General features: G+C 42.9%; 1 protein-coding gene across 3 annotated transcripts in view; it reads right to left on the bottom strand.

Annotated features, from left to right (window-relative positions):
* Positions 1-6,178: 6,178 nt before the first annotated feature.
* ANAPC4 (anaphase promoting complex subunit 4) overlaps positions 6,179-27,622 on the bottom strand; it is a 37,868-nt gene continuing 16,424 nt past the window's right edge. The window contains exons 17-30 of one of the 3 annotated variants that reach the window (XM_032400120.1): positions 22,354-22,409; positions 19,805-19,851; positions 18,900-18,956; positions 18,502-18,558; positions 16,277-16,370; positions 12,747-12,844; positions 12,104-12,165; positions 11,987-12,025; positions 11,787-11,888; positions 10,883-10,957; positions 9,847-10,020; positions 9,082-9,205; positions 8,337-8,587; positions 6,194-6,989 (exon numbers count right to left, since the gene is read on the bottom strand). In XM_032400120.1, coding sequence (XP_032256011.1) covers positions 8,360-8,587; positions 9,082-9,205; positions 9,847-10,020; positions 10,883-10,957; positions 11,787-11,888; positions 11,987-12,025; positions 12,104-12,165; positions 12,747-12,844; positions 16,277-16,370; positions 18,502-18,558; positions 18,900-18,956; positions 19,805-19,851; positions 22,354-22,409 — 1,213 coding nt within the window. In that variant the 3' untranslated portion in view covers positions 6,194-6,989; positions 8,337-8,359. Of the gene's footprint in view, positions 8,588-9,081; positions 9,206-9,846; positions 10,021-10,882; positions 10,958-11,786; positions 11,889-11,986; positions 12,026-12,103; positions 12,166-12,746; positions 12,845-16,276; positions 16,371-18,501; positions 18,559-18,899; positions 18,957-19,804; positions 19,852-22,353; positions 22,410-27,622 lie in introns of all 3 variants that reach the window. The other 2 variants (XM_032400121.1, XM_032400119.1) reach the window with 2 other exon arrangements.

Raw genomic sequence — 27,622 nt, 5'->3', positions numbered from 1 at the left:
TGGGAGCCTCAGGCGCTGGCCCACTGGGGGCTCAAGTTAGACTTCTCAGGCACCAGGGGGCGCTGTGGCTTCCCAAACAGGACTGGGGGGCCAGATCCCCACAGTTTCAGGGGCAGGGCTTCCCAGGGGGCACGGATCTTGAGTGAGTGGCATTGCTGAGCCAACCTGCAAATTTGTTCCTTTAACTTCCACTTCTCAAATGGAAGCTGCATTGTTACATGCCCCGCTCTGCCCACCCCCCAGCCTGTCTCACCCCATCAAATCCCGCTTTGCACGTCGGGTGAGTAAATTAAGGATCATGGGCGTGTGATGTTCTGAGCTACTTTGTCTAAAAACACAAGACGTCCCCGGTGTTTGCCTGACACTGCATTATCGCAGCTTCTAGCCTACAGTTAATGGCCCAAGTGTGTTTTTCTAGTTTGTGTTTCCTGGAGGCTCACTCTCTTCCTCAGGGTTCACAGCTGACCGTTTTGCTTTGAATGGCTTTCCCACGGCAAACTGCAAACCCGCCCTCTGCTCGGCCTATGTTTTCATTCTGAAGATCAATTCCCTGCCCACCCCACCCCCGCCCCCAAGCTCGCCTGCTCTCCATTTTCTGTGGGCACCCTTACCCACTGCAAGTCTGCAGACCAACAAAATGCAACACAATCTTGATGAATTGGGCCCTGCTGGGGAGAAAGCACGGCTCTCTCTCTGACACCTGGCCACACACATTCCAGAACCTCCTCAGGAGGCAAAGGAAGAGGACACGGTTGGCTAGTTGTGGGCAGTACTGCCTGGGCGGAAACCACCCTCCTCTTGGGGGTCAGGACTTGGGGTTTGTGTCCTGGCTCGACCACATGCCACCCCATGTCTGCAGGAGAAAAAGCATTGCTCCCCCTCGCGGCCTGTTTCCTCACAGAGCTGACAGCAATCCTGACTGAAGGAGCTCAGCCCGAGCGGAAGCCTGGTCGTCATCGGTCCACGAGGCACAGATATGACGGTGACCAGGCCACTGTGGGAAGACCATGCTCAGGAGATGGCTGTGGGCAAGGCAGCTGGTGGGGGGGGGGGGTCTCGGAACAACACAGACCCCAGATGCGAGGGTCCTGCACCACACCGCCTGGCCTCACACCCCTACCCCACCCCTGCTGCCCGTGTCATTACCACGGACAGGTTGGAAAACTGCCCTCCACCTCAGTTTCCCCACCTGTGGAACAGGGATGGTGTCAGTAGGAGCACTTGCCTTGCGGGAGGGACTGTGGCGGGGCGTCTGTGCCCTACTCACGAGCGGTGCTGGGCACGGCGCCCGGCTCCTACCAAGCCCTCAAACATGGTTAGCAGTCGTTATCTGGGCTCCGACCGTCGGTTTTGCATCCTGGCTCTACCACCTACGAGTGCGATTGAGACACAGCGAAACCCTCTGAACTTATTTTCTTTTCTGTAAAATAAGGATGGCAATGCCTTGGTCGCAGAGCTAATCGGAGGACTCTACGGGATCCCGCGGTCCTTCCCATGCTGTTCCTCCTCTGGGACAGACGTCTGCGTAGGAGAACCTCGACAAGCCGCGTGTAGACAAGGAGGAAGGGATGGGCGTCCGCGGGTGCAGGAAGAGACCCTCTGATCACGACCAGCCTCAGACCTGGCCCCAGAGCGCCTGCAGCCCCAAGCACTGGGGATTTTCACGTACAAGCCGGCAGACCCATGGGTTCCCAGGGCCAGGTCTGCAGACCCAGAGCCAGCAGACCCTGACGTGCACCTTCACACGGCGGGGGGAAGGCGGATGGTTCAGTGTGAGCTCCTCCGGGGCCCCGTCTGGCGCTTGAGCCAGGGCTCACTCGAGCCCACGGTCCTAAGCAGTCGCCATGCTCTGCCACCCAACTGTTCCCGCCAACAGCAGTGCACTGAGGACAGGATTAGGCAGGACGGCCACCCGAGCCACGGCCTCCCCGAGCCAGCGGGGGCAGCTGCGGCCTCTGACCTCACCTCGGCTACAGCCTTTAATGGATGGCCCAGATGGAAGAAGTACTAACCTGTGGCTGATCCGAGAATCACAAACACTCTCCACGCTCACATGGGGCTTCGTATCTTACGCTGCACCGTGTACCTCTAAGCGTGGGTATGTGTTTCCAGCTCCTCTGGGGCAGTTGGCCTGGGGCTCGGGGGCCGGGCTGGGCCTCAGCCTGCCTAGGTTCGAAGCCCAGCCTCACCAGCCCCCAAGTGACCGTAAGTGAGTCGCTGACTCCCTCCAGGCCTTTGGAAACACAGACAGCTTCCGGTTCTCCTCTGTCGCGCTCACTCCTATCCTCGCCACTCACGGGTGACCTCAGGTCCACGCCCTCCTACCTTCCCCACCATCACTGCTGTCACTGTTCGGTGACTGTCACGGCCTTCCCGAAACCCTGGCCACTCCGTTCCTGACCTACCTGGCTCCGGTGAGTCCCTCCTCCTTCCCGGGGGTGGGGGGGACAGCCCCCAGCACCACAGTCGTGCTGCGGCAAACGCGGCGTTCCACCACCTCTGGAAGGGTCACTGCAAATGGCCCTCTTCAGCCACCGTCTCTCCCTGTGCTCCCACCGCTGATTCCAAAATTCCACAATTCTCCACCCTCCGAGCCACCGCCCTGTCACTGTGGTACCACCTTCCCAACCCCCTCGCCCCCTCTGCCTGGTCATAATGGGCTGACAAAACCCCAACCCGGATTAAACCCAATGCCCCAGCGGGAGAAAATGATCCCGTGAAGTGTACACCACGTCTCCAGGGCGCCCTCGACATTCCCAGTTCCCCAGCAAGCAGAGGGGGAAGTCACTGCTCGTGGCTCTCTGCTGAGACCGTGACACCTAGTTCCCGGGGGGGAAATTGTACATACCGCCCGCCTGTGTCCCCACACGGCCCCCGTTAGGATGCAAGGGACATCGCGCTCCAGCCCAATGCTGAGCCCTCCCCTGGTCGCTGGGTCTCAGGCTTTTTGCCTTCTTAAGGATTTCACTCTCACGCTTCCCCTTTTCTCAAGACATGGTCAGTTTCTCCCCCTTCAGCACGTCACTGCTGTGGATGTATAAATATGCCTTGTGTCATCGGTCTTTTTTAAAGCTCCCTGATGCCATTCATGCCCCCTCCTACTCTTGCAGCAAAATTCTTCATGCGTTGCCCCCGTGGGCAGCTCTGCTTCTCACCTCACCCCTGCCCCACACCCACACCCACTCCCACCGGGCTCCTGCCACCGTCACCCTGGGAAACCATGCCTGTCGGTGTCATGACTGATTTTTTTTTTAACTAAAAGTCATCTTTTAAATACATCATTTCTTAAGCTTACAAAAACAGAGGCCTTAAAAATTATGTGGAAGCTGAAGATGAGGGATTCTGATTTGGAAACCTAGGTGTAAGGTCACCAGTATTTGGGTGGAGGGGAGGCTCCCGGAAGATTGGTAATCGTCACTTTCAGTGGGCGCAGCCTGGACCAACCATGATAGTTTTTATGGAGACGAATGTAATCTGTCAGTTTGCAATTTTGGGGGTACCACCCATTTGTGAACAAATTTAAAGCACTGTAATGTTGTTAAAATTTCAGGATAATTTCTTTCGGATCTCAAACCAGTGTCCACTTTGCTGTATGCTAGGATGTTTGGTAAGCCCATCATCCAATATTTCTTGAGCAACTACCACGTGCTAGGCACTATGGTAGGCACTGGGTATGGAGAGGTAGACAAATGGGCATGATCTCTGTCACAGGGTTTATAATCTAATTTAGGCAATAAAATAAGCACCAGATTAGGACATAACTGCAAATCGGGACATCTGGCATGACGGGGAAGGGGAGGAGAGACTCCTGAAATCTCAGTGGGCTTTTCCGAGGAAGACATTGGCTGAGGAATTCAATGTGAGGAGTAAGCCTGTGAAGTGTTAGGGAAAGCCATTCCTGGCAAACGGCATGTCCCAAAGCCCTGGGGCAGAAAGAATCCGGTTCCTCCAAGAAGAGGAAAGAAAGCCAGTATGAGCCAGAGGAAAGTCCCGAGATGGCTGCCAGGGAAGACTGCGGGGGCAACGTGCTCATGGGACTGAAAGCTGCTCCAGATGCAACCACCAGTGACTCAAGTGTTCAGACATACTAGCCAATCCTCATCACTCTCTTCCTCCACTTCTTGGCAGCATTGGACATGACTGAAGGCTCCCCCGACCGGGTTTCCATTAAAGACGTCACCTGGGTCTCCTCCTGCTTCCAGGGACCACTCTTTCCACATCTCCTCCAATGGCTCCTCCCCCAGCAGGCAGACAATGAGCTCTACATCCCATAGGACCCCACGGCCATGGTCTTCGCCCCTTCCATGTGCACTCTGTGACTCAGAGATCTTGACTTTACAGCCTAAGACAGCAAACCGTACCATATATATATTAAATTTTATCCTTCACACCTCTTCCTGCACCAGGCGGGCAGGACACAGTGGTGCAAACGAAGTGGTGGAAGGAAAAAGGGGCAGCAACATGTTATCAATGTGAGAACGTTTTCGCAGCATCATTTGACATGCTGACAGTCGTGGGTGCCAGTTTATAGTATCTACGTGGGCTCCTAAATATCCAGTTCTACTGGGACACCTGGGTGGCTTCGTCGGTTAAGCGTCTGCCTTCAGCTCAGGTCATGATCTCAGGGTCCTGGGATTGAGTCCCGCATCAGGCTCTCTGTTCAGCGGGGAGTCTGCTTCTCCCTCTGCCTCTCTCTCTGTGCTCCCTCTCTCTCAAATAAATGAAATCTTAAAAAAAAAAAAAAAAAAAAAAAAAAGGAAAATAAATACCCAGTTCTGCTATCTGAAAAGTGGAAAAAATACAAATTAAAATAATCATGGTCACTCTGCAACAGGAAATCAGGAATACAGAACTAAATAAAAACAGTTCCTAAGGTTTCCAGCCTGGTTGGGGGGATATGGGAACAGTGGCAGTTGGAAGGGCAGGAGGCACAAATTACAAACTTGTCTCCTTGCTTTAACATTGAAAACATCTACGGAGCCGGTCTGCACAGCGTCACGAGGCCATGCCGCGGGGCGGACTGACCATCTCTCCCGCAGCCACCACACAGGCCACTTAGTGTCTGGGGGTGCTGTGTGTTTAGTCTGCACACCCCAGAGCGAGGGTGTCATTGATGAGTTGTAATCGCCGGTTAGCCAGCCTGCTTGGCCCACACAGACCCACTCGGCGTCTACCACCCGGTGGAACGTGGGCTTAAGGCTGAAATGTGGCCTTCTGGGATTGGGTTCTACACGCTGCAGTGCCCAGACTCGGGATAATTAGGCCCACCGTTGTTTAAATAGATTTACAGAACTGTGAGCATGTTGCATGTAAAATTAATTACATCAGGGTCATTTGTAAGGAAAAAAATATATCCGTTTTCAATGCATCTAAGGGAGCAGCTTTTAATTAAAAAATGATAAACATCTAATTACTAAAAAATAGCTTCCATAGACTATAAAGGTTCTCAACTTCAGTGGGCATAATAAGATCAGGTGAGCTGGTTAAAAATGCAGGCCTGTGCCCTGTCTCCACATTCTGAGTGGTCTTGGGTGGCACCCATAAATCTGCATTATTAATCACCAGCCCAGGAAATTTTGATGTGAGGGTGTGTGCTTCATGGAAGATCCTGTTCCAGTGAGCCCAGAAAAGTGAAAAACATTATCTATATATTAATAATTCATTTTCTTAGAACCAACCCTTTAATAATTGAGAATTTCTAAACTGAATATTCCTAAGACTTCATGTACTATTTCCTGCTCTAAAATAATCCTTACTCTCATACTCTAAGGTTTCTGTGACCTTGACTTAGTATAATCCTAAGTACCATCTCCCTCTGCTCAGTGAGAACTAAAAATGGTATGTTGGACAAATGTATATTCTAATAAATGCAATCAGTCTATAATAATTGTCACAAATGCAAGAGGTACCAAAGATTTGCCCTGGAGAACTCATGCAACCCACGATTTCAATCACAGCATTCTCTAGAAGTATTTAGCACATTTGCTTGCTGGATTTCCTCGAGAATTGCAAGTATTTAGATTAACTCAGACATCTGTATCTGTATCTGTATCTAAGAGGCCTTCCCTAGTTATGGGGTCATAAACCCAAGGTTATACTATGATAGTTTTCTTCACATTTATATTCAAATGCTCTGAATAAAGAAGATAAAATGTTTTAGCATTTTGCTAAGTGTAAAATTTTTTATTTTGGAAAAAATCAAGAACAAAAGGAAAAAAAAAAAACAACCTACAAAGCCAGAGAATTAGCAAGACTATTATCACAATCCCATTAAGTCGGGCACCAAAAAAAAAAAAAAAAAAAGGCTATTTAAATTCCTAAAATATCAACACATTTTATCCTGGAAAAGAGCAGCACAGAATTTTAATAAGTGCTGATCTTTATCAGGTGTCCCCTATGTGCCAACCACAAAGCTCTATGACACCCATTTAGTCCTCAAACCCTGACACAGGTAGTTGCTTATCTCCAGTCTAGGAAGGTCAGGGCCCAGAATGCCACGAACAGCCTGGGTGTGCCAACACCCAGCACCCAGGATCCCACATGGCCCACTTTCCTTGTCATTCACTCAGTTCAAAACTCAAATGCAGCATCTGCTGCTAAATAAACCAGAAATGATAGTCTATAATGCTCAAATTCTTTCTAAATATTAAAAGCAGAGTTTCTGACAGTGTGGAAATCATAGCCTACGTCTAAAAATATAATGATAAAACAGATTATCTGCACTACACTTATTAAAACTTAAAAAGGAATTCAGATATCAGTTCAAACTTTTCTACTTTGATATAATACAAATCCAGTTCCTAAATTATTTATCATATACATTAACAACATTAATGAAGAAACTATCCTCCTAAAATTAGGAATGATTTACAATTATTTAACTCGATGATAAGGGATAGCTAGTACATCAGTGGAACTAGTACTGATGCCTGGTTCAAGATGATGGCAGAGTCTGGGAGTCTCGGTTTCAATTCATCCGTAGGCTGGAACTGCAGAAAGCAAGCGTGCACATATCAAAAAATCTTTATAAATTTCATGAAGTCACATGGGACAGATTACTGTCTAATAAAGAACTGGTGGCTCATTGTGAAATTGCAATTTATTCTAACAAGCTATAATGTCGCCTGAGAGATTACCTTTCTTGCTCACAAAAGCTAATTCAAGACATCTGCACAATGCCATGAAACTGACCAACCACCAAGAAGCATTTATGTAAATTACATATTAAGCATGTTCGAGGCCTGCTATGTGCAAGGCCGCACGCGGGCACAGCCGGGCTCCTGAAGATCATAGTTCTAATCGCCAAGCTCATACATACAACAGTGGCTTCTTGTCAGTATTCCCTTCAAAACTGACACAGATCAGACCAACTGAGGTACCTGGAGTATCTAAAGCATGATGTACCTAAAATCCAAGTGCAACAGGTACATTAAAGAAAGACAAATGACACAGAATCCGGCAGTTACCCACTCATGTGGTTAAAGTATATTTTCCTGCCTAAAGATATTTAAAGCTTCAAAAAGTGATGCTTTCATTTATCGGTGAACTGATACTAGAATTCATATATAAAACGGAAACTCTTTGAAAGTCTCATGAGAATACTACTCAACTTTAGGAATGAGCACCAGGAAATCAACAGGAGCTCATGTGCACTAATGTTAAATTAGGCTTAGTTGATCCCACGTTTCTTGTGTTCATAAGGCATTGCACAGAAAGCCACCATGTGTCTTTGACCGATTATAAACAGAGGAAAAAGACACATCTAAATGCTGCCAATTCAAAGGATTCAGAGCTCAAATCCAGTAACAAAATGAGATAATTATGTAGGTGTCAAGCAGTGTTTTTGCTGTTTAGATCATAAAGACAGTATCCATCTTCTGGCTTATTTAGCATCACAGTAAGGCAGTATAATTTTGAAAACATAATTTTGGAAAGCATTCTGGAGACTGAGAATCAACTAGAAAGGGGAAGATGGAAAAGGAGGAATAAATGTTATCTACGTTTTTAAAATATTAAAGCATCAAAACTTCCAGTGATGAATGACTATTTAAATGTAATTTCTTCTTGATATAGGAATGATTCCTGATACCTATCTTTTAATAGAAAAGACTGAAATTTTCCTCACATTCAATTTATGTTTTCTTTAAACATGAGTTCTGCACACAGTATTAAAAAGAAATCTTGGCAAAAAAAAGTCTATTATAGTGACTCTACTACTAAGAAGCTGAAGCAGAATAAGGAAAAATAAAATGTATGGTTTATTTCTTTGTTATACAAAGAAAATTAAAAGTGGTCCAAAACATCTTCGTCCATATCCCATGTCCTCCCTGACATACCGAGAACATAAGGGCAAGCTAGATCAGGAGTCCAGCTCAGGGTCAAGTTTTTCCACCTTGATGACTACGTCCGGAGCCGCGGCAGCAGCTCTGGCCTGCGGGTTCTCCGCCTCCGACTCCGACAGCACCTCTTCCTTTATCTTCACGGGCTTATTACTGGCTTCCTCCTCTTCATCCGAAGACTCATCAAGCTCCCATTCATCATCTATGTCCATTTCAAATACTCTTACATGACGGAGGTTTGAGCTTAACTGGAGAAGAAAAGGTCAAATAAAGACTCTCTAAATTAATGGCTGAACTAATACATAAGAAATGAGAAGCTTGAAGAATGGTTTTGTATCAAAGTTATTTTCCCATCAATTTACAACAAAATCACTAAACTTAGCCTCATTTGCTGTAAAAGGATCTCTATATACAACAGTGACAATTTCATGATAATTAAAATCTAGGGGTGCCTAGTGGCTCAGTCGCAAGACCATGAGATACTTGATCTCAGGGTCACGAGTTCGAGCCCCATGTTGGGTGTTGAGACTACTTAAAAAATAAATAAATAAGTAACATCTAGAATTGTATTCCTCAGTCAGCTTTCTCAGAATGAGAAAGCTACATAGCTAAGACCACAACATGTTCGTAATCAATAAAGGCAATACACCACGAAATGTTTACACTTTCTGAAAGGACCTTATAGACCCAAAGTCACTTCCTCCTGTTACTCTCAGTCAGTAAACAATCTGTAAATACTTACCACACAGGACACTTTGCGAAAACCATTCCCAGCAACATACTGAGCTTTCATACTTTCCAGTAATCGCCAATGCTTCTCAAAATGCATGGTACGTGTGGGAATAGCACTGCACTGTTCATCTAGCCTGGAGAGGGGAAAAACCAACCCCGGAATGAAAAGGCGATCTTCTCCCTGGTTACAAGGGGTAGTATTAGGATCCACCATGGGTTCGATTTCTACCAATATTCCCATTTCCAAAATAATTCTATCAGCCACTGTTTAAAAAGTATTTTCCTATATCCTAGGAAAATACTGCAATTCCAAATAGCCAGAATGGCATCTTACTAAGGTTTCTGATTCCAGCTCAAGGAAAGCAAACAGACACATTTTTTAAATTAGAGAAGGGTTAGAGTTAGCTGTGTACCTCCATGTGGCTACTGAGGTCCTAATTCTGGAAGGAAACCACTAGGAGCAAATCTAAAATAACTAATTCTATCATTAACTGGGGTTAATGCTACCCTTAAAAATAGCACAGAAGTCCCATTCACCACTCCAAGTAATTCCCCACCTTATTTGAGCAAATACTCTTGATTTATTTGTAAAGCAAAAGGGCAGAAGAGCTGTTGAAGCCAGCATTTTTTTTAAAGAAAAGTACGTCTGCTCAGCTGACTTTCCTATCCCTAGTAAGCACTGTCTAGCATACCTGAGGAGCTAGAATGTACAATACACATTCAGAAGCATTTAACTGTTAGGTCAGCAAGACTTTCTTACTGATGACTTAGTTACCTTGTGGAGTAAGCCCCAGTGAACTGATACTCTGCAGCGTCCTCGCCGTTATACACCGAAGACAACGGCAACTGGACCAGGAGTCTATCTCTCCCTTCGCGCCCCACAGTGTCTTTCAGAACTACTGTTACGGTCTCATCATCATAAAACTGTGCGTCTAAGCAGCTGTAGGCACTAGAAGTGAAGGACGTTCTGTTACATCACAGATGATCAGGACTACTGAGAAAGTACTGTGGTACCACACAAAAAATTAATACAACAAAAACCAGGTGACATTCTATACTAGTACACTAAAAATACATCATTAGTTTGTGCTAAAATCAGTTACCGATTGCAGTGATTATTCACAGATAGAACTAGGCCCTAAAAAGAGGTCATCATGAAAAAAGAAAAATCTGGGAGGGTGAGGTTGGTCCAGTTCCAGAAAACTCCTGATACCCGTAGTCAGGCCTTAAGGCTGTGGAAATTCCACGAATGGCACCTTGTAGATATATACCGCCTAAACAAACAGAGCTGACTAGACTGAGAAGTAAAAATAAGACTGACAGAGGAAAAGTCACAACAACTTCAAAGACATTCTCATAAAAATCTCCTTTTACGTAAGGAAAAGAGAGTGAGAAAAAAATTGGCCTGCGATGAGTGTCCACCCCACAGCCTCAGGGACGACTCTGGTACTTTTACCCTTTTATATCCTAAGAACATCCCAGAGCAGAGAGAATGAGGCCACCTCACGTTAGTGTTGGTCATAACAAGAACTTCAGCCACATGCCCCCTCGAGCCACCTTGCTTTCATAACAGACAGAGGAGCTCAGAAGCATCAATCACGGGAAACCAGGGCTCTATAAACCCCTGAAGGGCAGTAAGGTTCTATTCAATTGTGAAGTCAATCAAAGTATAAACTATGTGAGCAATCCTGTGTCCTCTGGTGCAAGTTACAAAGGCCTCGTGGGCCATCACTGTACTGAGTCTAACCACATTTCTGTACAGATCATTTGTACATGTGAACAATCTCATCCAAACAAGATTCAAGACTTACCTTCTTCTCACTTTTTCGGTTGTAGCATATGTGAAGCTCCCAAACTTAACAGCAATTAGACCGTTACTTACAGATCTTGAAGAAAGAAGGGGAGAAAAAAGAGACTGTGGAACAACCTGGATAGCCAATGATCGAAATGCTTGAAAGAACATGATTGTCAGTGTTAGTATATTTACCTAAACAGCCAAGTCCCAGACCCAAAATACCATTATGCTCATTCTGCAACACTAACAGCTGATTTAAACACCTGGATAGACAAACCTCCATCAAAATTACAACTTGCTTTAAAATCTCAGTCACTCAAGTAGCTAGATACCTTATAAAATTAAGGACAATTGGGACAACTAAATTACTTCTCTTTGGCCCCATCTTGGGTCTCAAAACATTTCCTTCAAATTCACATTAAAAACCATTTGAGATACTAAAAACGAATACATTGAGAAACACGTATTCTGTATGTGCTTTATTTTTTAGAACTTTTACTTCAGATTCTCAAAAGAAGTCTCTATAGGCAGGCCTCTTGTTTAATGAAAGGCATACCTAGCCTGAGGAAAAATTCTTCCTATAAGGAACCCAAACCACAGTTTTGAACCGCTACAAGTTCATGAGATATAATCCTGAGTGTTCCACTGTTGTATTTTTCCTAACGCTAAAGAAATCCTGCAAGTCACAGCTACACCTGTACAAAATTAATAATCTAGAATCAGAAGGGATCATATAGCTTCCTGATTTGGCATTATCCTCTTAATGATGTGAAAACTAAGACTAAGAACAGTTCAGCGACAAGCCTAAAGTCATAAGGTAGCTTAACTGAACCCCAAAATGTAGGGGAGGGAAACTGTATGTTTATTATTAAAAATAATACAATCTCATTCTCAAACTCAAACTTTAGATTAATACTTACTGGGAAATATCAGTATGTCTCCTTAAGATGCACATTTTATAAAGTGAATCTTCTAAAATAGTAAAAAGAAGATAATGTAGATTTGAGGTTTTATTATTCCACCTAAGGAAAAAAATTAATGTCAAAACATGATATTCAGCTGTCACAGCAGAGAACAAAACTGTTTTGCTCGCATGAGATGGGGAGAAACACACACTTACAGGAAGGGAAATTTGAATAATCTGCGTGTACAGTCCTGACTAAAACAAAAGAAAAAAAGGTAAGAAAAAATTAAATTGGCCTCTGAATTTTACCACCCAAAAAGTAAACAGAATTACCTTCTAGCATCCCTATATAATGGAATACAGATTGCTTGATTCATCGATTTTCCAATGACATCCTAAATAAAATAGATTAAAACAATACCCCATTAAAGCATTTACATACACACAGGTACTCTACAGAAAGTCCCTGACCTTCACTGCTCAAGTCTAGTAAAAAACCATCCAGATCACCAAGCTTTCACATGAGAAACTTCAATGACAGTCCTAACAGCAAGGGAAAGAGACAGAAGAAACTCTGAAAAGGACACGGGAAAGAAGCGCAGACTAAGAACTCCCAGCCCATCTCCTTGTCTCAAGGCACCGACCTGCCCTCCTGCGGCAGTGAGCTAGACGCAAGACAGCTCTCTAGCCAAGACCATTTACAAGAAGTTTGTTCTGGGAACAAATAAGATAATAAGGATGCCAACACTCTCAATAACCTTGTTATTTGTTTACCTTTTAGTTTATGTAAGAAACTAACAATAAGAGGAAATGTTAGGGTGAGCCCAACGAGCCTGCCATTTTTGTTAGCCAAAAGGTGAATAGCAGCATTTTCATACGGCTCACCTTAATAACTGTTATCGTTTACATAAGTGAGCCCCATATTGTAGAGATTCTCACTCCTCCACAAAGGCAAGTATTTCTTTTTCAAACTTACTGCTGGTTTTTGCAAGCACAGGTCAATAATGTTCTCCATCCGCCTTTTCACAAAATGCAATGATTTTCGAGGATAATATGGAAACAGCAAAGGACTTTCTGGTTTCAAACAAGAAGAGAAACAAAAACACAAAGCTATAGTAAACCAAATGATTAGGAGAAAAGAATCTCTTGTCCGAGGCAGCCCGCACCGCATCTCTGGCGGCAGCGATCTCCCTGGTCGCTTCATTATCCCTTCACACAACCTCACCATGCATGACTGTGGCCTCCCGCCTTTCTTTCCTCATCCCCTGCTGCCGGCCCACTAAAACCCACCACACCCACTGCAGGCCGAGTCCTAGCAGCTTGATACTCTCTTTTCTATTTTCCCCACCCAAATCCAACAGTATGCTTCCCCTGGGTATAAGAAGGAAGGGGTGATTTGGGAACCACAAGACACATAATAGAGTTCGTTCTCTACTCTGCCACAGTGGTGTGACAACAGCAGTCCAGTAATGTTTTGGAAGAGTGTAATACTAAAAACAGAAACAAGAGACAAGACCCTAGTGCTGTGTAAATAAGCACTTTACTTTTCAAAAGGCTACTTTACCAGTAGAAAGTAATACATAATTCAGCGTTCACTGGTAGCGACTCCGCTAGATTCCTTTCTATCTGTTACTTCTATTGCTCACAACAGCTGTAAAAGTAAGCACCGCGCTCCCCAACTTACAGATTAAAAAAAATGAGGCTCAGGAGGTTTGGGCAATTTGCCCGGTGTGAAAATGATGAAGAATCCACACCTGTGACTCCAACCCTCGGGCTCCCAGGCCCACCACCCTCTTCTCCTGAGCTCTGTAGGCTTCCCTCACTCGAGGCATCTCATATCCCAGCTATGTTGGACAAAATGGGTTTTAATCAGTTAACATTTTAAGCTCCCCACAGGTGACAGATGCTGTGGGAGCAGAGAAAGATATCTGGTCTTTGTCCCTGGTTCCTGGCACAGAGCTTCTAAAACCCTCAGAATTTCCTTAGTGATAAGGGTGATAGGAACATCTTTTGGTGTAAGGAGGCGACTCTGGGTAGATCCCTAGGTAGTTTCAGGATGAAGACTGATTGCCAGAAAGACTAAGCCCCGACAGAAGCCTGGACTTTTCAGCCCTCATCCCCCAACTTTCAGGGTGGGGAGAGGAGCTGGAGTTGAGTCCAATCACCAGTAATCGATGATTTAATCCATCGCACCCCATAAAGAACCCCTGAACAGAGAGCTTCCGGCTGCTGGGAGGGTGGCATGCCCAGAGCAGACGCGGAAGCTCTGAGCCCCTCTCCCCATACCCTGCCCTATGCATCTCTTCCACTTGGCTGTTCCGACTTGTATCTTTATAATAAAGCAGTAAACCATTTTAGCAAATTACCAACCTGAAAGGCGGGGAGGGGTTGTGAGGACAGAAATGTGGGCCACCCAGGGACCTGATCCTTAGGACCGAAGTCGGAAGCAGAGGCAGTCTTGTGGGACTGAGCCATGGAAGCTGTGGAGTCTGGGTAGTGAGCATCAGAACGCGATTGCAGGACACCCAGTTGGTGTCAGAATTGGTCTGAGGAGGAAAAACCTCCCATTTTAGTGTCAGAAGTGTTCTGAGTAACGACAGCTCACATGCTAACATCGTGATTGCTCAGGAGCCATGAGCCAGGCACCAAGTGCTCTATCTACATTTACTGAATCTTCACAACAGCGTTTTGAGGGAGGCACTACTATTGTCCTCGTGTTACTGAGGAGAAAACTGAGGCACAGAGAGGTTAGACGGCCTGCTCTCAGCCACACTACGAGGAAGTCGTAGAGCAGGTTCCAACCCCCGCGGCCCAGAGCACCAACTCTCACCCATCGTACAACACCGACGCTCCCTCATGTACCCTGAGAAAGTACATGTAGCAGATAGTTAGCACGTGATTTTTGCAAAGTGCTAGAAAGAAGTTTCATGAAAGTTTTCTTAATAGTTCCATAATGATGGGGCGTCTGGGTGGCACAGTCGGTGGGGCGTCTGGGCCCTGGTTTCGGCTCAGGTCGTGATCTCAGGGTTGTGGGATTGAACTCTGCGTTGGGCTCCATGCTAAGCCCAGAATCTGCTTGGGATTCTCCCTCCCTCTCCCTCTGTCCCTCCCCACCACACTCTCTCTAATAAATAAATAAATCTTAAAAAAAAAAACAAAAACAGAAACAGTTCCATAATGAGAGTCTGTATTTCTTCACACTAGACTAAGAAACTGGAGAATTAATGAGCTTGTCCCAATTCACATACTAACAAAACCTTGAGCATTTAAGAGAGGGAGTTAATAATACGAAGTGTTATCTTGGTTAAATATGATGCCCCTAGCTAAGATTAGGCGTTCCTGTTCAGTCATAGAAGATGTGAGGAGAAAAGGGGTAGGGCCTATTTTTAGCCCATCCAAGTTCCCAGGACCAGTATTAGCCCACTCCCAGACAGGGTTCAGGTGCCACCACTCCTGGCACACTGCCATGAGCCTTCCTCAGGCTGGGGATGCATCCTGATTAAACAGCAATGGCTTTATTCTCCCTCCATTCAATAACTAACTGACATTAATAGATCTCAACCAATACAAAATGTCCTGCTCTGAAAAAGAATTTGGACTTCTAGCATTAAAACAAAAGAGCAGCAAGCCAAGTTCTGAGCTTCAGAGACTTCTCTCCTTCCCCCATCCATCCTCATTCATTCATTCATTTATTCAGATAAACAGCAACCAGACAGAGTGGCAGAGGTTACCACTGAGTCGAGGTAAAAACTCAGGCTTTGAGGTCAGCAGAACCCTAGTTCCACCAGGTACCAGCTTGTGTGATCTTGGGCCTTCTCTGACCTTCAGCCTCCTTGTTAGGAAATGGGGATAACAGGTGCCTACCCTAGGCTCCTGGGGGCATTACGGGAGGAACTACATGCACAGGGCTATTACCCTAGGGACCTAAGAAACTGACAGGCTGTGATCAGATTACTCTGTGAGAAAGCAAAGAAATACAGCTTCAAAAATATCTGCATCTAAAATAGTGAAGTTCTGATATATTTAGTGGTTGCTATTTTGTGTTGCATCCCGAGTAATGCTGGATCATTTTCCTATACCAACATTTCAAGATCCTAGAGAATGAAAGGCACAAATACACACAAACCTACAATCTCAGGAGAACAGTTAAGCATCACTATGCTTTTAGGAGTTAACAGACTGGAATCAGCCAGACTTCTCTCACTAGCAGGTTCTATAATTTTCTTCCCAATATCCTACTTTTTTTATAGAGTACAAAACAGACAATATAAGAATACCTGAGAATAAGCGATCTTACCCCATCGCAGTTAATTTCAGAATGTTTTCTATCATGGTAATGTCATAGACTATTTGTTATTTTGCTATTTCTCTAATCAAAAACAATAGGCACAAATGATCTAAAGACCTGAAATAAATATTCAGTAATTGTCCAGCAACATCATAGTTAATACAGCAGTCTCAAAGCAAGTATAAACATGGCCAAAATCCACTAAGTTCATTAAATACCTTTAAGGTGGTTGCTATTTTGAAGAAAATCATACCACTGGTTTCCTTCTGTATTAGGCGGTGACACGAGATCATCATCTTCATCCTTCAAGTACTAGAATTAACACCAAATCAAAATTTTAAGTGTTGTAAACAAAGAAGAAGGCTTCACAGAATTTATAGTTAACATTCTTCTATTTAAAAAGTGATTCTGTTTTACTGCCAAGTGCTCTGAAATTGCATTGCTCTTATTCCAAGTGAAGTGACCAAAATCCACTAAATGCCAAGCCACTTAGCAAGCTGCAAACTTCTGGAAGATCAGAATGCTACGGATGCAGAGACCACACACTGAGTTTAAATTTTGTGTTCCATTTTCATGAAGGACATTTTAATCTTTTATATGCGTGTGTATGTGTGTGTGTATGTGTGTGCGTTTTTTATAAATTAATTTTAAAAGTATCAACTGTCGATCTACTTTAGGGCAATAGCCCTCAAAGTGTGGTCGACAGACCCCTGGGAGCCCCGAAGATGCTTTAAGGAATAATGCGGTCAATACTACCTTCATAACGTCAGAATGGTATTTGCCCTTTCAACTGTGTTGACGTCTGCACTGAGGGTCAAAAGCACAGGTGGGGAAAACTGCTGGTACCGGGAGGCAAGGTGGTGGCCTCAAGCCATACTAGTGGGCATTGTATTCCTTTCTGCCACTTACTGACGGTTTCACTTATTATTTAATGAAGCTATTAAAATAATTAATTTTATTTAATCTCAACCCTGGAGTACAAATCTTTTTACTGTTCTCTGTGAGAGAATTGGGAAGTATACATAAAGCACTTTTGCTGATACCAAAGTACAATGGCGACCATGAGGAAAAACATTTAAGAAATTGTTTTAGTTGTGGGTTAAGTCAGGCACTTTGTTGCTGTTAACGGAATTCCATTTTTATTTGAAAGAATGACTGGCAGATAAGCTATGATCATTCGTACATGGGTATTTGGTAGACAGTTTCTTGAAAATAAAGCAAGCCTGTCACTTTAAGAAAAACAACTGGCAGTATTTGTTGCCAGTGATAAAATTTAAACATTTAAACAAAAATTAAAATTTTGGAAAATCTAAATCTGCCACTGTGTGCTTGACAGCCACAGTACTTAAAGATTTTCTGATGATATTGGTATGGATATTCATAAATCTGACTTTTGGATACTGCATGGAGAAATGTGTCAGCATTTGGAAGATCTGCATAACTCAGTGAACCAGTATTTTCCAAACGACCAATACATAGTATTACAAAATCATGCACGGATAAAAGATCCATTGAAAGCACAAGACAGATGAATGGATTTTAATATATCAGAGTATGAAAAGTTCACTGATGCAATTTTAGATTCCACATTAAAGCCAACCTTTAAGACACTATCTCTTATCAAGACTTGGTATAATATCAAAAAACGTCCACATTATCTGAAAAAGCCATTACAATACTTCTCCCTTTCTAAAACCTACGTGAGGCCAGATTTTCTTTACATACATTGACCAGAGAAACCCAACACAACCGACTAAAGAAGCAATGAGAAGCTGTTTTCTATTAAGCCAGACAGCAAAGAGATTTGCAAAACTACAAAACGATGCCACTCTTCACTAAGCTGTTTTATAAAACACCGTCATTTTTCATTAAAAATATTTACGTTAACATGTAATGGTTAAGTGGAATTATTGTTACTTTTAAATAATTTTGTATTCTGTTTCATTTCTAATGCCTACTAACATCTACCACTGATAAATATAACCCACATTAGCAAAAACTCTTTGGGGTCTCCAATAATTATTAAGAATATAAGAGTTCTGAGACCAAAAGTCTAAAAACTGCTCCTTTTTGGTTACTTTACTAAAAGAACATGGCTGCTGTGTAGGCTGGCATTGCATTATTTTCCAGAAACTTTGAATAATAAAGACTAACACTGCTAAAGTTTTAACATTAGTTTTTAATAATTTCTTTCTTTTTTTTTAAGATTTTATTTATTTGACAGAGAGAGACACAGTGAGAGCGGGAACACAAGCAAGGGGAGTGGGAGAGGGAGAAGCAGGCTTCCCGCCGAGCAGGGAGCCCGATGTGGGGCTCGATCCCAGGACCCTGGGATCATGACCTGAGCCGAAGGCAGACGCTTAACGACTGAGCCACCCAGGCGCCCCAGTTTTTAATAATTTCTAAAAAAGAGTAATAACCAAGTTTAATCAAAAGCCCATACCTGACCAACTTTTTCAACATTAAAGTATTTTCCTTTTCGGTTATAAAGGTCTGGAGCCTAGAAAGAATAAACATAGTTTAACTCTTAAGTCAACTCACAAAAGAGAAAGAAAAAAATTCTTAAGCTTAACGAAAGCCTTTATTTTTTAAGAGAGCTGTTAGTGGCAGTTATCTTTTTCTTTTTGATTGTATGACACATATCCAAACAAAAGTTGAATTTATAAAGGCTCTAAAATAAGTATTGCCATTAATTAGTTCAATAGTTTAAAAAGTACAACTGCTAAAAATGTCAATTAAATTAGATTAAATGTGATTACTTCTCACCATTACCCAGGTTTATTGCAATTCTTAAAAAACAAACAAACAAACAACAACATTATATAAATACCAATTTCCTACCTCATTGAAATGTTCAGTAAGAAATTCGGCAACAAACGTGATATCTTTTTGAGTCATCTATCAAAACCAAAAAGGAAAAGAAAAACAAATCAAGATAAAAGAAAGCTTCCCAATAGATCTTATATTTTTATAATAATGTGACTTTTTTTACTATCTACTAAAAGCCATGATGCAAGAGGCAACATTGCTTCAAAGAAACATCAACAGAAATCCAAAAGATTACGCAACTGTGAAAATATGAAATCTTGAGGCTCTGACAAGCATGTAATTAAACATTTTAAACCCATTTTCCAATCAGCTAATCTAATAGCTACAGAATTCCTTATGGCCTAAAGTTGTTTATTTTAGGCCTTATGTTAAGACTGTGTGTGCAGGGTCCCTGCTCTGGAAGAGGAGACTGTACGTCCAGAGGAGTCACCTTGACTTGAGTGAAGACCTACAACTCAACAGTGATGCTCACACAGAAATCAGGCGGGAATGTTGCCCTAGTCTGAACGTTCTTACTTAAAGGAAAGTCCACGGCCACTTGTCACAATCCTTGTAGTCAGAAACACTGTTTACCAGACATCAGCACTGGGACTAATATCTAAAGTACCAGATTTCCAAGGAAATAAAAATGCATTCAAAACTTAAGGAAGGTAAAGAATACAAGCACCCTACATAATACAGGTTACAAAATCTTACATAAACATGAAAATTATAAAATTAGATAGCCATGGTAAAGGTATTTTGTGATGAAAAACAAATTTCTTAAAGGAAAAAAAAAGGCTTACTAAGCTGTATTTAGCATCCACAGCCTGACATCTTGTAAACTAGCAACGGTATAAGAACACCGAGATGAGCAGCCACGCTGAGCTCAGCGAGAGCAGCATTAACACGCTGGAAAACGTACTACCACATACTACCTTATTCAGCTCCGGAAGCACATGGTCCTCCGTCATTCTCAACATTGCTGGCAACAGAAATCAAAAAACTGTCTTTAAAGGAAAGCTACAAACGTAATTTTAATATAGATACATTTCAAAGACTAAATATGTTTCACTGGACTAAATCTTCAATATTCAACCAAAGGAATCTTTTCACCAAGGAAAACATTTTCCTTCTAAATACTAAAACATGAAGACTTTAAATTTTACTTGTATTTTCAGGTTTAAAATGGCTGGTCTAACGATCCTACTAAACTATTATTTTTTATTTTCTCCTTCAACTCAACCCGTTGCCACTCTGGACAGACCGATGTGACGGCTGCTTTGTACGAAGGCGATGTGTGCAGATTGGATTCTTTCCTCTCTTAACACATGGCGTTTCTTCTCCTAAAATCTGCAAGCAATTCGTTCCTCCAAAAGCCTTAGAATACCAAACAAACTTGTTTCTCTCCCCTGGGTCTTTTGCTACACAAAGATATTTGCACTAAGACTTTTGTGTATATACATACACTTATATATACATATGTTTACAGACTCTTTAATATTCATTTTGTACTTTGAGGGTTGTGTTTTTATATTATGTTCACCTAAGTCAAGAGGAACACTGCACGTGTTTCTGCACAGTGTTTGAATATCCTTCTTAATTGCATTCAGTCAGGAATAAGCATGCTGGATGTGATTCTGCAAACACAGATTATTTTAGAAACTGTTCTTAATTAGTTCAAACTTCTAAATTATCTGAAAAGCAAGCCATGATCTAGTCCACTCATTCATTCATCTGTCCAAAAATTACTCACTGAGCATACTACAGGTGCTGGGGATACAATGGTATAAAAGAAGTTCCTGCCTTCACAGAGGCTACATTTTCCAAAGGAGCAAACCAAGGCTGCACAGCTAACGAGTGGCAGAGCCAGGATTATAATGAGGTCTCTGGTTCTCCAATCCAGCGTGCTTTCTCAATGCCCTGCTCTAATGATAAGGACTGAGCAGTAATTCATTTCTCTTCTAATCAGACTTCTCATTAGAGTTAGCACATGCAATAAGAATATAAACTGCCTCAACTACTCCAGTAATTACAAGTAAAACCAAACCTCTTCTGTAAAAGAAAATTATTTCGAAGACCTCATTCAGTTTTAATATTGTAATTTATTCTAATCAGCATCTCTGATATTAAACAGGCTGGCCTGATAAACACTCTGGCTCCCCATTCTGGCTAGCATTGGTACGGTTTTGAGAAAAAAATGAAGAATTTTAAATGCCAACATCTGCGGATCCCATTCTTTTTTTTATCACAAGCAATTACATTAGGCTGACAAATACAAAGTCTGTTTATAAGATATCGGAATTGAAGATTTGGGCATTTGTTTAAAAGATATGAGCACATTACAGATAATTTAACTTCTATTTTATTTACTCTTTAGAATTTTAACAAACGTGGGATAAATCCCATTTAAAACTAAATTTTGCCTGTGTTGGAAGGGAATGTATGCTGGATTATTTCAAAGATATTAAGGGGGGGTCACAAAAATAGTACAAATGGACCTACATAAAATATGCACATGCTGTAGAGTAAGCATTAAAACACTATCAAGTCAATAAATCCTGGTTAACTACCTACAAATGAAAAGACACTGTGGAGACACAAAGGCAACGAGTGGTCTGCATCCTAGTTAGCCAGGGCATTAGTGTCTGATGGAGAGGATGCTAGAAACTTCTTGTTCAGGGCTGTTCAATGTGGCACTGACAGTGTGTGGCCAGAGTACTTCAAATGTGCACAGCGTGACTAAAGAACTAGACATGTAACTTACATAATTTCAACTAATTTATTTATTTTAAAGATTTTATTTATTTATTATTTGAGAGAGAGAGAGAGAGTGCACAAGCGGTGGAGAGGGAGAAGCAGGCTCTCCACTGAGCAGAGAGCCTGACACAGGGCTTCATCCCAGGACCCTGGGATCATGACCTGAGCTGAAGGCAGCTGCTTAACCAACTGAGCCAACCAGGTGCCCTATAATTTCAAATAATTTGAAGAGCCACAGGTGGCTACTGGCTACCCTAACGGATGGCATACATCTAGAAACAGAAGATCAAGAAACAGAACAGAAAATAAGCTACTCAAGAGCAGAGGCCAGATCTTTGTTTTTCCCCCCCTCTCATTTTAAAAAACCTAACACCTACCAGTGCTTAATACATAGCAGAGATTCAAAAGTGTTATTTTAACCTAAGGAGAAGTTACAAGGTTAAAAAAAAAAAAATGTTAACCATCAGCAGTGAGTGACAGGGACAATCGGTGCTACAAGTGACGTCTGGGGGGGGCCTGGGCCTGGTGGTACAGGAGGAGGAAGGCGGGCCACGTGTTGAAACCGCTGACACCCGTGAAGGGTACAAGAGGGGTCATTTACACCATTCGCTCTACTCGTACGGTTACTTGAAATTTTACCAGAATAACTGAAATATTCTAAATTGATACTCCCACAGTTTTTAAAGAAGTGTTAAGGTAACAAGAATGCTTTATTCAATTAACTTACCCACATAAAGCCAGCGAAAAAACGCTTTGAAGTTTTTCATACTACTATCTATAACTCTGAAAAGATAAAAGAAATCAGCAAAAAAACGCCTTGAGGTTTTTCATACTACTATCTGTAACTCTGAAAATATAAAACTAAAAGAAATCAGAAATAAAATTATGATGTGTGGTTCATGTATCATCATTCAATTGCTGTGGGATATAATACTCCTTACCATTCTCTTTTATCCTATCTGGAGGACATTTAAACCTTTGATTTTACAAATCAAACACATACCTAAAAATAAAGCTTCAGAAGAGCAAATCCTGGTTCTTTTCAAAAATAAAGCAAATGACTCAGATTCTAACTGGTTATAACAGCCTTGCCACAAACTGTGTAATAGCCTTTCCCAGCATTCAGTAAGGTATGAAATCCTTTTCCAACTTTGCAAATAAAAGAAGTTAGGGAAAAAAACGTTTTCAGCATTATTCTCAGTTAAAAAAATACTCACTGGTAAGAAAAAACATCAACGCCAACAGAATGTCATGATTATAAATTTGTACTGTCACCGCCTCTGGTATCAGTGGACATTATTTTTGGAAGTTGATTTTTGATGCTTATAGTAACTGATCTCAAAAACTGAACTTCCTTGAGCTTTACAGAAATGGACCCCCCAAATTTAAGTATTATAAGTGGAAGTCATGTTCATTTTGATGAAACTGCCTCTAAATATGGACAGGGGTATCACTGCTTAAAAAATCTCTTTAAGCTCACATCTACAAGATAATTACTCTAAGCAAGTAACACCTGCCCTTTTCTTTCCTAAATCTCAAAGCCCTTTCCAAGCAAGAAGCTTCATACTACTGGAGAGGTGGGTCAGTACCATTAATCTAGCTCTCTAGAGCAAAACACTTGACATAAAAAGACTGCGACATTTCTGATGTTACCAAGCAATATAATCAAAACTCTCTTACGGCAAAAATGGAAAAAGGGAAGAAAAGTTCCTTTCTGTCTTTCCCAGTCAATACTCTGACCCCTCCCCACACCCGGCAGGCAGTCCCTGCTCTGCCACAGGTGAACGTCAAAATTCTCACTGCCTCAATTTCTTCGTCTATAATCTAAAATAATAATGCTACATTCAACTTACTTCCAGCGAGCAAGAAGTTAAATAAACTACCTTGCATTCATATTGAAAAGTGATCACAAAAAGCTTAATATTTTGTATTTACTCTGCAAATACGGTGAACCAAAAAATAATTCAACAGGGGAAAAGCAATGTCATCTCTCCTCTCATTTTGTCTTCTGAACACAAGTGTGTCTCCAACCTCTACCTTCTAAAACTCCATTAAAATGATAATGGACCGGTGGGGAGGGGTGTGTTATAAACTCACAAAAACAAAAAGGACGGTAGAAAAGAAATTAATTTCAGAAATGTCAGAAAGGACACGAGGCTGACGAAGCTCAACAGAGGCGGCCGCACGCAGGACACGGAGAGGACATCCAGCAAGGAGACTTCCGGCCTGCGACATCCCAGGGACACTCAACCTTGGGAACGTCAGGCTTGACAGCAGCCCTCGGGATGACACGCGGGGCTGGACACAGGAGGACAAACTGAAATACAGAGCAGTCAGTATGTCCTTTCCCCCAAAACGTGAACGCCTACGGGTTTATCTCCCAAACGAAAACGAACGAACGGGGTTCTCCCAAGAAAGCACATAAACTGGGAAGAACCGAGGTAGCTCCGTGCGGGCGCTGGTGGCCCACGGCACAGCTCTGCACGTCCCGGGCAGGGCACCGAAGCCGGCTTTCTGCTGCCCCTGTCTGCACAGATTCCAAGCAACTTCAAATCGCCTCATGAATAAACATGAGTAAACACCAGAGCAGCAGGTACCGGAAGAGAGCTTGCAACAAGACACCAAGACAGACAGAAAAGTGACCCAGGAACGGGAGATCATTCAGGGAACGGCAGGCTTTTAAAAATATCTAATTAATGTCCTCAGAGATTTGAGAAGATGTCTTCTACAAAGCAAGAGCACAGCTTTGAAAAATGATTAAAGAAGTAAGAAAACACATTTGGAAACTGAAGACTAGGGCTGCCGCGATAAAGAATTCAATGCAAAGGTTCCAGTAATGGTCATGTCCTCCACCTCACCTGACTATCGATTCCAAAGCTGACAGCCTAGACCCCAGCACTGCCAACGTGAACCCTATGACTTTTTTTTTTTTTTTAAGATTTTATTTATTTGACAGAGAGAGACACAGCGAGAGAGGGAACACAAGCAGGGGGAGTGGGAGAGGGAGAAGCAGGCTTCCCGCCGAGCAGGGAGCCCGATGTGGGGCTCGATCCCAGGACCCCGGGATCACCACCTGAGCGGAAGGCAGATGCTTAACCACCTGAGCCACCAAGGCGCCCCCTCTCTGACTCTCAATGTCAAGTATGCCACTCACCAACAACCACCTCTCTTCCCAGGGACCTCTCTCCAGCACCTCAGCTTTCGTCTCCCCAAGACTACTGCCCACTGGTTCCCCACCTCTCCTCCCTGTCTCCCACTCACACCATGTCCCCACTTCCCCCCCAAACGAGCTCAAATTCCAGGATCATTTGAATCATACCCTCGCTTTAATTCCCTTGCCCCACTCTGGCTTCACTTTGGTCATGAAGCCTAGCAAATCTAAGTGCTCATCTGCTCTGTGCCCCAGCACACCTGGCTGGCCCCGACTGGAGAAAAGCCAGCAGCCACACTGACCGGGGTCACTCCTACTCTCACAAGGGCTCCCCAAGTGGCCCTCAGCACCAGCAGCATCCGCCTATTTCGCCCATTCTTTCTCCCACTGCCTGAGACAACCGGCTCACAGCTTTTCCTTTATTCTTAAACCACCTCCCACCCTTAACCTCCAGCTGACAGAACGTTGCCTCATCTCATTAAGATGGTAAGAACAGTTGGAAGTGAACGTCCGCAAGCCCCCATGGGCCCGGATACTAGCGTCTGTGACCGTTTCTGCAGCCTTCTCTCCCGCAATTGTGGATACACGATCTTTCCAGCCCATTCCCCAATGCCCCACATAGCTATCCCCTCCCGTACTTTTACTCCAGCAATCCTCTCCTCCCTCCACCATCAATTGTTCCCCTTCCAGAACACCCCATCATATATAAATATGCTCTAACTGCTCCTATCGTAAGAAGATAAAAAAACCCCAACAACTGTTTGCAACTACAATAAAACTCCTCAAGACACAACATCTGCTGTTTCTTTGCATCTGCTCTCATTCTGTATCCCAACAGCTCCACGACTCCATGACGTGGCTCCGATCAAGGTCACCAATAATCGATTCTAGTAATACTCTGATTATCTGTTCTATTCTTGGTCTTCATCTTACTTGACTTAGCAGCATCTGACAACCGATCCCTCATTCCTTCTTACCACGCTTCCATCCCTCGGCCTACAGGACACCCACTCTCCTAGTCTTTCTGCCTCTCTAGCTTCCTCTGCTAGCTCCCCATCAGCCCCATTTCTAAATGTTGGAATGTCCATCTCTGGAGTCTTTAGATCTGTCTTCTTCTCTAAGCACACTCACTACTACCTCATCCAGTCTTATGGCCCAAAATAACACCAATGTGTTGATGGCTCCCAAACTGACATCTCCAGCCTGGACCCCTCCCTTGAATACTAGCCTCATATGATCAACAATGTTTTGGACAGTTCCATGAGGCTATCTAACAGACATTTCAGATTTAATATGGCTGACACACTGACCAGGTCATCAAAATTCACATCACTAAGGAAGGGCAGACACAGACATCATTTGCTTGCCTCCGGATGTGACACCTTGAGAAGGACACTCCTCCAGTTATGTAGTATTCTGGCCAGGGATGTATAACCTGAATCTAATCATAAAAATACCAGATAAACCCATATTGAGGAACATAAAATACACATATACAGTTTATATATTCTCTCCCAAGTCTTCTCCATTTCTGTAAATGTCAATCCTACTCTTCCAGGTGCTCAGGACCTAAACTCATAATTACCCATGACTCCTATATTTTACCATCCACACACAATCATTCAGCAAATCCTGTTATTTCTACTTTGAAAACATACCCAGATTCTGACCTCTTTGGATCCTAACCACCATTTCTCTCTTGGCTTCTGTCGTTGCCCTCTTTTAATTTATTCTCAAAACTAAGCAAATAACAAAAGGATCTTTTAAAAACCTGTCATATCCTTTCACTCCATGACCTTAACTGCTTCTTCTTATATCCAGAGTAAAAGCCAAAGTCCTTCCAACTGCCTACAGACTCTACACAACGTGGCCCATCCTCCTCTCTCAACTCATCCTCTATCTCTCACCCTCTGTTGCTCAACTCACTTCAGCAGTGGCTCTCGAGGCATGCTCCAAACTCAGCGCCTTCACACTTGCTGTCTCTTTTACCAAATATCAATGACTCACTTCTTCCAACATCATCATCTCAGCAAGGCCTGCCCTATGTGAAATCGCATCCCTTAGGTCCCCCTTCCCTGCTTGGTTTTTCTCATCACTACTCACACTATCTGCCTTGCTATATATTTTAATCATTCATTTCTTTATTGTCTATCTCACCACATTAAAATATAAGATCCATAAAGATTTTACCAGTTTCGTTCACTGCTATATCCTCAGCATCTAGAATAATGTTTAAAATATAGTTAAGTACTCAATAAATGTCTACCATCAATGACAATGTTGGGTAATTAAGTCAAGAAAATGTCTCAGGAAACAGCAAAGACACAGATATGAGAAATATGTGAGGAAAAACAGAAGACACAGATCAGTTCACCGCCTAATATCTGACCAACCAAGTTTCTAGAACAAAAATCTAATTAAAAAAAAAAAAAAGAAAAGGAGATTACCAAAATAATAACAGAATTCAGGTTCAAATGGTATTTTCTTATTATCAGCGTAATGAAAAGACCCATATCCAAAAACACTACTGTGAAATTTCAACATATCAAGGATAAAGAATGAAGCTTTGAGAGATGAGAAACAAAAAAACCCCTACAGAGGGATGAGAATCAGAAGCACCAGACCTTCCATCAGCCACAAAAAGGCCAGCATACGATGAAGCAATACTTTCAAACTTCTCTGAGAAAATGATTTCCCCTTCATCATCCTATACCCATTGGACACCATCAATAAAGTGTGAAAGTAGGAGAAAAGACACACAGTTTATCGTCTCGTAGCTACTTCCTGAATAAGTTACTGGAGGATGTTTCCCAACAAAGTGATTAAAGGAAGCATGAAGCAAAGG

Source organism: Phoca vitulina, unplaced genomic scaffold (genome assembly GCF_004348235.1).
Source record: "Phoca vitulina isolate PV1807 unplaced genomic scaffold, GSC_HSeal_1.0 scaffold3, whole genome shotgun sequence".
Classification (NCBI taxonomy): domain Eukaryota; kingdom Metazoa; phylum Chordata; class Mammalia; order Carnivora; family Phocidae; genus Phoca; species Phoca vitulina.
Note: the sequence above shows the minus strand (reverse complement) of the source record. Positions and strands in the feature narration are given on the sequence as shown.